At 42.1% G+C, this 12,905-nt stretch overlaps 1 protein-coding gene across 11 annotated transcripts in view; it reads left to right on the forward strand.

The window, feature by feature from the left end:
* The window catches only part of xdh (xanthine dehydrogenase), a 100,037-nt gene that overhangs the window by 67,293 nt on the left and 19,839 nt on the right, over positions 1–12,905 (forward strand). For all 11 annotated transcript variants that reach the window (XR_009514458.1, XR_009514457.1, XR_009514459.1 and 8 more), the window contains 3 exons: positions 918–1,109; positions 2,925–3,070; positions 10,510–10,591. Coding sequence is in view for 8 of the 11 variants with exons in the window: in XM_059982751.1 (XP_059838734.1) it covers positions 918–1,109; positions 2,925–3,070; positions 10,510–10,591 (420 nt within the window). In the remaining 3 variants the exon portion in view is untranslated. The remainder of the gene's footprint in view (positions 1–917; positions 1,110–2,924; positions 3,071–10,509; positions 10,592–12,905) is intronic.

Raw genomic sequence — 12,905 nt, forward strand, 5'->3', positions numbered from 1 at the left:
GGTGCCTGCAATCTGGGACAGTGTAATTCAGTGGTGGGAGTATATCCTCTCAGAACACTTAACAAATATTTCAGTGACCCCCACCCCCCCTTGAATGCCCAGATATAAAAGGCTAATGACTGTTAAATGAGACCAGTGTAGTTAGGCATGTGATTGTTGTCATAGACATAGTAGGTGACTGTGAACCTGGTGGTACATGATTTTTGGACCTTTGTATCTGCTGTCCAGTGGGAAAGGGGAGAAGAAAGATTATATTGGCTGTTTTACTGGAGCCCATAAAGTGTAGACAGAGTTGTTCCCATGATGTGCTGAGCTGTGTCGACAATTCTCTGCAGTTTTTGTAGTCGTAGGCAGAGCAAAAATGGGTTGCCGGAACTAGGTGACAAGTACAGCAGATAAAGGATTTGGACATTTTAGACTGACAGAGTAACCTCTTCACTTGGAATTGCAGTTCACCATTCTGTTGAACAGTAGCTGCTCAGTTTTACATTCCAAAGGTCAGGATATTATTGGAATTGGTAGATCAGGCATGCATGTTATGATTCAATGGGGAGCAGATTCAAGCAGGTTTACCCTGCTGCAATCACATGTTGGGTTAATTATTTTGTTAACAGGATTACTGAGGGAACCATAAAATAATGATTTTTATCCCCTCTCTCCCCCACCCCCTCTCCCCCACCCTCTCCCGCACCACCTCTCCCCCAACCTCCCTCTCTCACCCCCCCTCTCCCACCCCCTCTCTCACTCCCTCTCCCACCCCCTCTCTCACTCCCTCTCCCACCCCCTCTCTCACTCCCTCTCCCACCCCCTCTCTCACTCCCTCTCCCACCCCCTCTCTCACTCCCCTCTCCCACCCCCTCTCTTCCACACCCCCACCCTCTTTCACACACCCCTCTCCATCTCCCCCCCCACCTCAGGTCTTGGAACGGGCTTTCTTTCACGCTGGGAACTGTTATAAAATTCCAAACATTCGAGGCATCGGCTACATCTGCAAAACAAACCTATCTTCCAACACGGCGTTCCGCGGATTCGGGGGCCCTCAGGGGATGATGGTGGCTGAGAGTTGGATGGACGCTATTATCCAGAAGAGCGGACTCCCTGCAGAGCAAGTATGGAGTGAGGGAATGGTGCTGATGTTGCTGGGAGAGTGAGGTAGGGCCTTTGAAGCCCCAGGCTTGGATGATAGCTCACAAAATCCACATGAGAATCAAAATCACACCTTGTATCATGTGAATGCTTGGTGGGAGCATTACAGTACAGCAAAATCCCAGGATGGAGCAGTAAGGTTCAGTTATTGAGTTAAATTCTCCCGGATCATACATAGGTTTGCATTGCACCTAGGCAGGATTTTAATTCCCTTTACTCCACTCACTGGCTGGGGTTTTAAGTACTGTCACACCCATCAGATAGCCAAGTGGGATTTCAACTCTTCGCACTCCCCTCTCCCCCAACAAATATTCTGTTGAATGCTTCTGTGATGCGGAGGTGGAGTCTGGAGGACTGGGAAGTTGCAAATGTTCAACAGCAGCGTGTAAGGATAATCCAGCAAACTGAGGCTGTCCAATTAAACCTCAGCGATGTTAAAGATTTTAGAAACATTGAACTCATTCAGAACTGGTAGTTACCTGGATATAAATGGATTAGTAAAAGCAGGCCAGTATGGATGTTCTGGGAAAATCATGCTGAAGCATCTTAATTTAATTTTGAATGTGGTAATGGATAGAGTTTTGGACAACTGTTAGAAGACAGTTGTTTGACAACTGTCAAAAGTTAGAAGACTTTTGATATGATGTCACATAGCAGGCTTATGAACAAAGTTATAGCAGATGGCATAAAAGGGATGTCGACAAAATGGACACAAAGTTGGCTAATGGACAACAATAGGTTAAGGTGAATGAGATTTTATCGGAATGGATGAAGGGTATCATGGTGTTTCCCACCAACCCATGCGAGAACTCCATTAATATCAGAATCTGGGATGAAACAAGTTGTAAGCCTCAACTTTTGACTTTGGAAATGACACAAAGCTTCAGTGCAAAGAAGACAGTGATGGCAGAAGGTTGTAAATAGGCTGGTGGACGAGCCGTTGTATGGCAGACGAAGCTTAATGCAGAGAAATGTGAGGTGATGAACCTTGGAAGGAAAGATGAGAAGAGATAATGTAGAATCAAAGGATTGTAAAAGCAGTGCAAGGTCAGAGGGGTGAGTGATTGTGTGCAGAAGGCATCAGTACGGGTGAAAAAAAGTTCAAAACAAGGCAAACATAATTTTGAGTTTTATCAATAAGTTCATGAAATATTTAACAGCAGAGAAGTCTTGCTCAACATTTAGTCTGGCTTTAATTGGACTATTGTGTTCAAGTTTGGTCACTTTGTTAAGGACATTGGAAAGGGTGCGGGAAAGATTTACAGGAGTGGGTCCAGGATGAGGGAGCATAGTTAGAAGATAGAAAGCCCAGGAGTATTTTCTTTAGAGGAAGAAAGGATGAGGGGAATTTGTTGGAAGTGTACAAAATATGCTAAGTCTGGGCAGATTAGGAAAGATTGTTTCTTTTGGAGGGGGAATTGAGGATTAGAGGTCAGAGCTGTAAAAGGGAAGAGAACTGAGAATGACACAGTGATGAATAATGTTTTATATGGGATAGGGTTGGAATTTGGCATGCATTGCCCGTGGACATGGAGGAGATGGTTCACCTGAGGTGTGACACCCCAGATACAATCCCAGTCCATTCATTGTACTTCTCCAGCATGGGATCAAATGTCCTGGACACTGACACTCCATTGAAGGCTGGATTTTGTTATACCCATTCATTGGTTTAATTAGTTGGGCAGCAGACACAAACCCGTATCCCAGTGTTCATGGATGTTACGTGTCAGCCTCTGTTACTTTATCCAAAGCAAACCTCTTTCCTTTCCATTCCCAAGGTACGGAAGTTGAATCTTTACCAAGAAGGAGATACCACCCATTTCAATCAAAAGATGGAAGATGTGAATATTGGAAAATGTTGGGATGAGTGCATGGTGGGCTCGTCCTATCAGAGCAGAAGAAAGGCAGTGGATGCATTTAACAGGTCTGGTGGAAGTTTTGGCGTATGTCCCTTTAACATTATTCTTTACTTCAACCCTTGAGTTACAAGCAGTTTGCTGGTGAAAGAATTCAAAGCAAATTGAAGGATATGAGGCAACAAATGGAATTGATCAAATTTGCTGATGGAATGAGTTAGAAGGGGTTAAGCGCTCCTTGTGGTAAAAGAATCTTTGAATATTGCTGAGGTGCTATATGAAGAAAGGGGTGAGAGGGTACTTGGAGGGGTGGGCCAGCATACACAGTTGAATCAGATTGGCCACAATCTTATTAAATGGCAAAGCAGGCTTGAAGCGCCAAATGGTCTCTAGCTCCTGATTCATTTGCCATGGGTTCGATGAGCCATGGTCTCTTTTGTATGCTGCATTCCAAGGTTCCATGGTTTAATTAGGTGAACTCACACCAATCCTTATTGACAGGTATGTTGGATTCTTGTATTTAAATCTAAGGTTCTTTTCGAAGTCAGGAACAAAGCATAAAACTTGTTACTTCATGATTGTTTTATTAAGAGTTAATAGACCAAAGAGAACAAAAACAGAACAGTGATGGAGAGTCTTCTAAAGAGAGAATCTAAAACAACTAGCATAAAACAACTACTTTTATACCCAGAAGTTAAGAAAATTCCATAGATAACAATAATCCAATTTGAAAATACTTGTTCAATACTGCAGTAAAAAGTTAACTAATAAGAAAATACTCGCCGCTAAATGCAAAGCTTTCAGAGCTTTCCAGAAATATAATTTGTATAACCACTAGAGGTGTATTAAACTGTTGTGCTTACTGTAGCCACTAGGAATCATAGTAAACAGTTACTTGCATCTAAGTAATTATATAAATTCCACAAATTCGCCACCCTCTAGCTAAAGAAATTTCTCTGCATTTCTGTTTTAAATGTACACCCCTCTGTCCTGAGTCTGTGCCCTCTTGTCCTAGACTCCCCCACCATGGGAAACATCCTATCCACATCTTCTCTGTCTAGTCCTTTCAACAATTGAGTTTCAATGCGATCCCCTCCCCATCGTTCTAAGTTAAAGTGAGTACAGACTTGGAGCCATCAAACATTCCTTGTATGTTAATCCTTCCATTTCCAGAATTATCTTTGTGAACTGCCTCTGAATCCTTTCCAATGCCAGCACATCTTTTCTTACAGCTTCTTGAGCACCTTCCCCCTTGTAATAGAAACTGCTCTCACTTCTCTTCCCCCACACCTTTCAACCTCTGGCACACTGCTACTGTCTTCCACAGTGAAGACTGATGCAAAATACTCATTTAGTTCATCTGTCAACTCCTTGTCTCCCATTATTATTTCTCTAGCCTCATTTTCTAGCCGTTCTTATTTCACTCTCCTCTTTTTTCTATTTTATTTAGTTGAAAAAGCTTTTATTATCCACTTTGTGATTGTTTGCTAGCTTGCTTTCATATCTCATCTTTTCCCTCCCCATGAGTCTTTTACTTGCTCTCTATAAGGTTTTAAAGCTTCCCAATCCTCTGTCTTTCCACTAATTTTTGCTTTGTTGTATGCCTTCTCTTTTGCTTTTACATTAGCTTTGACTTGCCTTGTCAGCCATGGGTGCACTATTTTGTCATTTGAGTTTTTCTTTGTTTTTGGAATATATCTATCCTGCAACTTCATTTTTGCCAGAAATTCACACCATTGTTGCTCTGCTATCATCTTTGCCAGCATCTCCTTCCAATTTACTTTGGCCAACTCCTCTCTCATACCACTGTAATTTTTTTTACTCCACTGAAATACTGCTACGTCAGACTTTATTTTCTCCCTATGAAATTTCAAGTTAAACACAAACATATTGTGATCATTGCCTCCTAAAGGTTCTTTTACCTTAAGTTCCCTAATCACCTCTGGTTCATTACATCTCACCCAATCCAGTATAGCTGATCCCCTAGTAGGCTTAATGACAAACTGCTCGAAAAAGCCATCTATTAGACATTCAACAAACTCACTCTCTTGAGATCTATTTTTAACCTGATTTTCCCAATTGACCTGCATGTTGAAATCTCCCATGACTATCAGAACATTGCCCTTTTGACACCTTTTTCTATTTCCTGGTGTAATCTGTGGTCCATATCCCAGCTACTGTTGGAGGCCTGTATATAACTGTCATCAGGGTCCTTTTACCATTGCAGTTTCTTAACTCAACCCACAAAGATTCAAAATCTTCTGATGCTACGTCACATCCTTCTACTGATTTGATGCCATTCTTTATCAGCCGAGCCATGCCACCAACTTTGCCTACCTTCCTATCCCTCCAATAGAATATATATCCTTCGACATTTTGCTCCCACCTACATTAATCCTTCAGCCACGATTCAGTGATGGCCACAACATCATACCTGACTATCTGTAATAGTGCAACAAGATCATCCACCTTATCTCTTATACTCCATGCATTGAGATACATATAACACTTTGAGTGCTGTATTTGATACCCTTTTTGGTTCTGCATCCCAAATGCACTGATACTTACCCTGCTGGCTGCCCTTCCTAACAGTTCAACTGCACGCTATCTTTGCTTTTATACCATCTGTCCTATTCTTACTAGCATAAGCTGATCAGCAGAAAACAGAGAGTGGGAATAAGGGCTATTCTGGCTGGCTACTGGTTACCAGTGGAGTTCCACAGGGGTCGGTGTTGGGACCACTGCTTTTTACAATGTATGTCAATGATTTGGACTATGGGATTAATGGATTTCTGGCTACCTTTGCCGATGATACAAAGATAGGTGAAGGAGCGGGTAGTGTTGAGGAAACGGAGAGCCTGCAGAGGGATTTAGATAGTTTAGGGGAATGGGCAAAGAAGTGGCAAATGAAATACAATGTTGGAAATAAACGGGCAGACAATTATTTAGATGGGGAGAGAATTCAAAATACAGAGAGGTAAAGGGACTTGGGAGTCCTTGTGCAGGATACCCTAAGGGTTAACCTCTCGGTGGTGAAGAAGGCGAATGCAATGTTGGCGTTCATTTTTAGAGGTACAGAGTATGAGAGCAGGGATGTGATGTTGAGGCTCTATAAGGCACTCGTGAGACCACACTTGGAGTATTGTGCAGTTTTGGGCTCCTTACTTTGGAAAGGACATACTGACATTGGAGAGGGTTCAGAGAAGATTCACGAGAATTTGTCCAGGAATGAAAGAGTTACCTTCTAAGGAACATCTGGCAGCTCTTGGGCTGTATTCCCTGGAGTTCACGAGAATGAGAATCTCATAGAAACATTCTGAATGTTAAAAAGCCTGAACAGATTAGATACAGCAAAGTTATTTCCCATGGTAGGGGAGTCTAGGACAAGAGGGCACGACTTCAGGATTGAAGGACTTCCATTTAGATCAGAGATGCAAAGAAATTACTTTAGTCAAAGGGTAGTAAATTCATGGAATTTGTTGCCACGAGTGGCTGTGGAGGCCAAGTCATTGATTGTAATTAAGGCAAAGAGAGATAGGTTCTTGATTAGCCAGGGCATCAAAGGGTATGGGGTGAAAGCAGGGGAGTGGGGATGACTGGAAGAATTGGATTAGCCCATGATTGAATGGTGGAGTAGACTCAATGGACCAATGGCCTACTTCTGCTCCTATAACTTATGGTCTCATGGATCCTTATGCAGTTTGTTAATCAGAACCTTTATGCTAGGAATTAGAAAGTGTCCTCCTTAAGTTTAGTCTTTGCAAGTGGCAGAAACTGGTTGAGAAGCAGACTGGACAGCCTGGGTTAATTTCACACAATAGTTAACCAAGCCGTCTGCCACAATGTGTACATTTTATCAGGCTCTGAGATCATGGGTTCTCATCAGTGACATAGAATGTCCTGTTACGATCTCAAATGGACTTGCTTTATTTTTCTTGTTTGGGTTGCTCGGATGCTTCACAATATCGTAGGAAGAGCCATAGGCTATGATATGCCTTCCTCACTATACCTAGACAATCATTGTTTGAAGATTCCATTCATTCATTCGTTCGACTTATCCTGATGACTCTGGACGATGTGGGCAATGTTCATCAGTCTACATAATTCCTGACAAATACTCACAGTGAAATGTGTTCCTTAATCAGGGTCAATGTAACGTGGCAACCTCCATCCAGGAATATAGCCATTGATCAGAGCTTTTGCTGTGACTCTAGCAGTGGCTTTCCCTGTTGAAATAGCTTCCACCCATCTTGAAAGTCTAACTACTATTGCCAGCACATCTGAGTGACCCTAACACTTTGGTAAGGAAATGCAGTCCACGAGTAAAAGTAAAAATGTACCAGATGGGGCAGGACCACTTAATTATGGTAGCTTTTCCGCTGCTCCAGGATTCATTTTCTGGCATGTCATGCATCTTTCAAACATTTGTCGAGTTTATGTCCACCACCATTGGGAGAATCTGTCAATAATCTTTTGCACTCCAATGTGTCCTAGGAAGTGTATTTGCTGTACTGGATCAGAAAGCAGTGTAGTTGGCTCTACAAGTCTATGACTAGTGCCACAGCTCCATACATATTTGGCATTTAACGACCCACCATTCTCCATTCAAGACCACTTCTCCTGGTTAAAGCATTGACCTTGCATCACTCAGATACCTTACAAGTTCATCTGTGATACAGAGTTCAACTTTGCCTGACTGTGTTTGTTTTTGGTTGTACTTTTATCTTTTTTATTCCTCCCTGTGCTGCCTTTTGCAATTTCATCCGCAAGTGCATTTCCACGGCTCCTCATTGTCATCATCTTAGTGTGGTTTTTACGTTTTAATACAACGACTTCTGATGACAATTGTGTAACATCCCTAAGTTGTTGTATCAGTTGGCTGTTCTTGATTGAATATCCTACCGCCATAAGAAACCTTCTTTGTCTGTTTCCAAAGCCATGAACAATCAAAGCTTTCAGTTCTGCCTGTTGCACAGAACTATCAGGAACCGTGCTTCTTGATGCCAGCATTTCAGTTTCAGAAACAACTGCCCACCCAGCCATCCAAAATCCCCCCTTGGTCAGTAAGGAGCCACCCGTATATAGAATCAGATCTTTAGCAGAGTAATAACCAACAGGATGCTGTTGGTCTCTATGTTCTTGAATTAAAGCTGCCATCATGTGTTTCTCATTAATATACAGGGTAAATGATTTACGTGTATCAGGAATTCCTAATGCCAGTGCAGTACACAATGTCACTTTAAAGTTTGAGGCACTTTTTCATTAAAAGCCATAGGATTGTCTGAACTTTACTGTCCTTCAGCAGATTGTTCAGTGGTTGAGCAATACTTGATGGATCTGCCACTAGCTTATCCATACTTTAACAATGGTTTTACCTTTAATCCTGTGTGTCTTTACTCTCCTGGCCTTTATTAGAACACTGTCATTCTCACTTGAGCTGCCAGGGACCGCTGTAGAGTTCGTGTCATGTCCGTCCTGGAATACTAGTGTCTCCAGCAGGAGCACCTACTTGCGGTCGCAACTGCGCTTTCTTACATTTCTTCAGTTCGCTTTGAAACTTTGTCCATTGCACCTCGATTGAATTATCATGTTGTTCTTCCACTCACTTGGTTAATGCAAAAATTTGCTCTTTAGATCTCTTCCTGTATCTATCATGCTGTTGTTGTACAAGATTTTACTCGCCGTATTAGCTCTTTCAGTCGCTCACATATTCGATCAAACTGACCATACCCTCTTACCTCTAAATCAGTTGCAGCCATCTTCTTGTACTCATCACATGCTTACTTGTTCTTAATAAACTTAACATTGTTGGTAATTTTTCATCCAGGCTTTTTCATTCATTTTATCAAACAGAGATGTTTTTTTCAGGTAAGAGTCCCTAGTGAGTTTCACAACTTTGGCCATTGTTTTAATTTGATCTTAATTCGTACATACTTTTATCACTTTCACCAAGATCTCAAAATATTAACAAAATGTAATCAAATAGCAAATAGATTGCTCCAGCTACCAAGTAGATCACAACCACATAGGTTGGTTCAACAAGCAAATAGATTGTGACTAATTAGGTTACAACCAAATAGATGATACAACCACTATTTTCACCAGGTACTCAAATAGATCGTAACCATATAGGTTAGGACCAAAGAGATTTGTATAACCACTATACTCAGCAGGTACCATAAATAGATTACTGTGTGACCAAAATAGATTGTAATTGAATAGGTAAGGAGCAAATGGATTGCAACCAATATTTTCACAGCTGTTTTTCTTTTAAATAGCAATGTAACAGTCCTCAATCCTGATTTTGAAGCCATAGCTTATTTTTTACCTCAGACAACAGAGAAACAGTGTCAGTTCTTACTGCTTTTGTTGCGTGCTAAAAATTCCCTCCTTTGGCTTTGAATATAATGAATTTTAAACTCTGGAATATCCTGCCGACTGTGCCAAAGCTGATGGATTCTGGTGTTTAAGTCCAGGGTTCTTTTAGAAGTCAAGAACAAGGCATAAAACATTTTGCTTCATGATTGTTTTATTAAGAGTTGATAGAACAAAGAGAACAGAAACAGAACAGTGACAGGGAGTCTTACTACTTGAAGACAAAACAGTCTGAAGATGACACCTTGCTATTTTATACCCAAAATGCAAGAAAATACCATTGATGACTATAATCCAATTTAAAAATACTTATTCAACACTGCACTAAAAAGATAACTAATGAGAAAATTCTAGCCATTTAATGCAGAGCTTTCCAGAATTATACTTTGTATAATCACCAAAGACATATCAAACTGTTATGCATAATATAGCCAAGAAGGGTCATAAAAATAGTTACTTGTGTATAAGTAATTATATACAATACAAGGAGATAATTAATCGTTGTCTGCAAAAAAAATAACATTTGAATTGTCAGATCCACCAGGTCAGTGGGGTTAATTCATGGACTTCAACATCTTGAAGAATCTATCCTGGGCCCAACATATTGATGCCCTCATTAACAGGCACACCAGTGGCTCTATTCCATTAGGAGCTTGAAGAGATGTGATATGTCATCAAAAACTCTCACAAATTCCTATGGATGTGCTTTCTGACTGGTTGCATCCCAGCCTGGCATGGGGGATCCAATGCAGAGGATCCCAAGAGGCTCAGCCAGCTCCATCACAGGCACAACCCACCCTGTCATTAAGGACCCTCACCTTCTGGGCCATGCTTTCTTCTCTTTGTTGCCATCAGGGAGGAAATACAAGAACCTGAAGATCCACTCTCAATGATTCAGAAACAGCTTCCTCCCCCCTAGCATCACATCTCTGAACATTCCATGAACCCTCATTATTCCTTTTTTTTTGGTCATTCTTTAGTTTTGCAATTTATATGATTTTGTCTTTGCGCATGTACTGCTACCTCAGAACAACAAATTCCACAATGTAAGCTGTAAGATAATAAATTTGGCTCTGATTTAATTTCCAGTATATCATGTGAGAACTAACTGTCCCTTTGATCTTTACACCAGCCAGCATCGCTGGAAGAAGAGAGGACTGGCGATTATTCCAACCATGTTCGGAATAAGCTTCACTGCTAAGTTTTTGAACCAGGTAAAACGGAGTGAGGATGGGGGGTGGGGGGGGACATTGATAATGGGAGGGGTGTGGGGTACGAGGATGGGGTTAAAAATAAGCCAAGAGCTAGTGTTGCAATACCATGCGATTTATAAAAAAAAACAAATTGAAACTATCATTAGAGAAAAAAAAACATTGGAATACACAGCAGGCTTGGCAGCATCTGAAAGGGGAAAATCAGGACTAACTTTGATCAGAAAACATCATTCAGCCCCTTGAACCTAAGCGATTAGTCAAAGATCATGGCTGATCGGTACCTTATCCCTACTTTGCTGACTCAGTTCTGTAGGCAGTGATGGAATGGAGGGTGGAGGGTTGGTCTGAGCCTGGAATCGGTGATGTACTGTGGCATTACCAGAGTCAGGAACTGAGAACGTGGACTGTGCTGAGTGTGGGCTTGTGAGCTGGCAACCCCACCATCGATGGCAGTGCAGGCAAGAGAGAGGCAGGAAGCCAAGACGGAGGCAAAGGACCAGGAGCCATGGGTTAGTGTTGAGAAGCTGAGTCATGCATGGTGTGTACATAAAGGCTGTGCTCAAGGGGTGAAAGAAATGGACCACCTCATCTCCCTGTTCTATCTGTGGAAGAGTTTATGATTCCCACATCAACCTCATCTGTCACCCTAGAACCCCAAAGTGGGTGTCTTCCATCCTCTGTCTAGGAATAAAGAACTTAATGCCTAACAGATATCTCATCACCTCAGCCTTCAACTTCTCCATGGTCTCCCCCACCATGCTGGGCAAATATTAAGTGTCACGTGGTCTTAACTGGGAATCTCACTACAATGGGAAAGCAGTTGCTCTCTTATCCAATGGCACAACATGGCACTGTAGAGACAGGTACTGTACATTAATAGCATTTAAAACACTCACGTGCAGGTGCATGGAAGGCAAAAGTGACTAACTTAGACAGACATCTTGGTGAGCATGATGAAAGGCTTGTTCTCATGCTATATAAGTAGATCCATTTATTTATTACTGTCTGTTTTGCATCCCACCCATGCCGATTATTTCAATACATCATGACGCTGAGGCAGTACAAAGGAAAAGATGTTAAGTTAAAAGCTGCAGGAGCAGGATTAGGCCAGTCACCTCATCAAGTGTTCTGCACCATTGAGTCATGGCTAATTTATTTTCCCCCTCAACGCCAATCTCCTGCATTCATCCTGGAACCTTTGATGCCCTTGGTAACTAAGAAGCTAGCACCCTTTGCTTTAAACTGAACACACTCATGGATTCAGTACCCTCTAGCTCAGGGGTTCCCAACCTTTTTCATACCATGGACCAATTCCATTAAACAAGGGATCCATGGACCCCTGGTTGGGAACCCCTGCCCCTGCTAAGGAAATACCTCCTCATCTCTTTTGCCAAGGGTATGACTCTATTCTCAGGCTGTGCCCTCTGGTCGTAGACTCTCTCACTATTGAAACCATCCTGTCCATATCCACTCTATCACTGAGATCCTCCCTTATTCTGATATGACGGAGTACAGAATGAAGTGTCAGAGTTGCAGAGGAAGTGCAGTATAGGCAGACAATAATGTGCAAAGTCATGACGAGGTACATTGTGCCGCTAGGAATTCATCTTGTCATACAAGGGGACTGTGGAATAATCTTATAACAGCCATATAGAAGCTGTCCTTGAGCCTGGTGGTGTGTGTTCTATGACACTGAGTCTATGGTAAATCAAAATTAAAATAGAAAATGCTGGAAACTCTCAGCGGCTTATGGGAGGTGGGTTTTTATTTATAAAACAGTTCATGCCGCTTGCTCCTTTAGCATGGCCTCTCTGTGACCCTGACGTCCTCAATAACCACCCACTCACATGCACATGTGGTAATTGGGACAGCACTAACATTTCAGGTCAGGCGCCCTTCATCAGAAGTGGGATCTGTTCGAGATACAACGAATGGCGGAGGAATGGGGAGATCCAGCAGAAAGGAAGGAAAGGCTTGTGACAGTGACCATTCTGGAAGCACTCAGCAGGACAGGCAGCATCTGCAGAGAAAGATAAACAGTTAACATTTGAAGTCTGGGACCCGCTGTCAGAACTGGAAAAGAGAGAAACAAGTTAGTTTTGGGTCAGAGAATAAGAAAGAGAGGGGTGTGTTGAATAAAGGTGTGGTAAACCATGTATACCTGTCTGGACATGCCCCACTCCTGTGGCTCCTCCCACAGACCCCTGGATAAAGGTGATTGTGTCACTGCTCCTCCCACAGTCCAGGGCAGTCATCCAGCATGGACGTGGTCCATTTTACTGCTAATAAAAGCCTTTCGGTATTTACTCTACTT

The sequence above is a fragment of the Hypanus sabinus genome, chromosome 10 (genome assembly GCF_030144855.1).
Source record: "Hypanus sabinus isolate sHypSab1 chromosome 10, sHypSab1.hap1, whole genome shotgun sequence".
Taxonomy (NCBI): domain Eukaryota; kingdom Metazoa; phylum Chordata; class Chondrichthyes; order Myliobatiformes; family Dasyatidae; genus Hypanus; species Hypanus sabinus.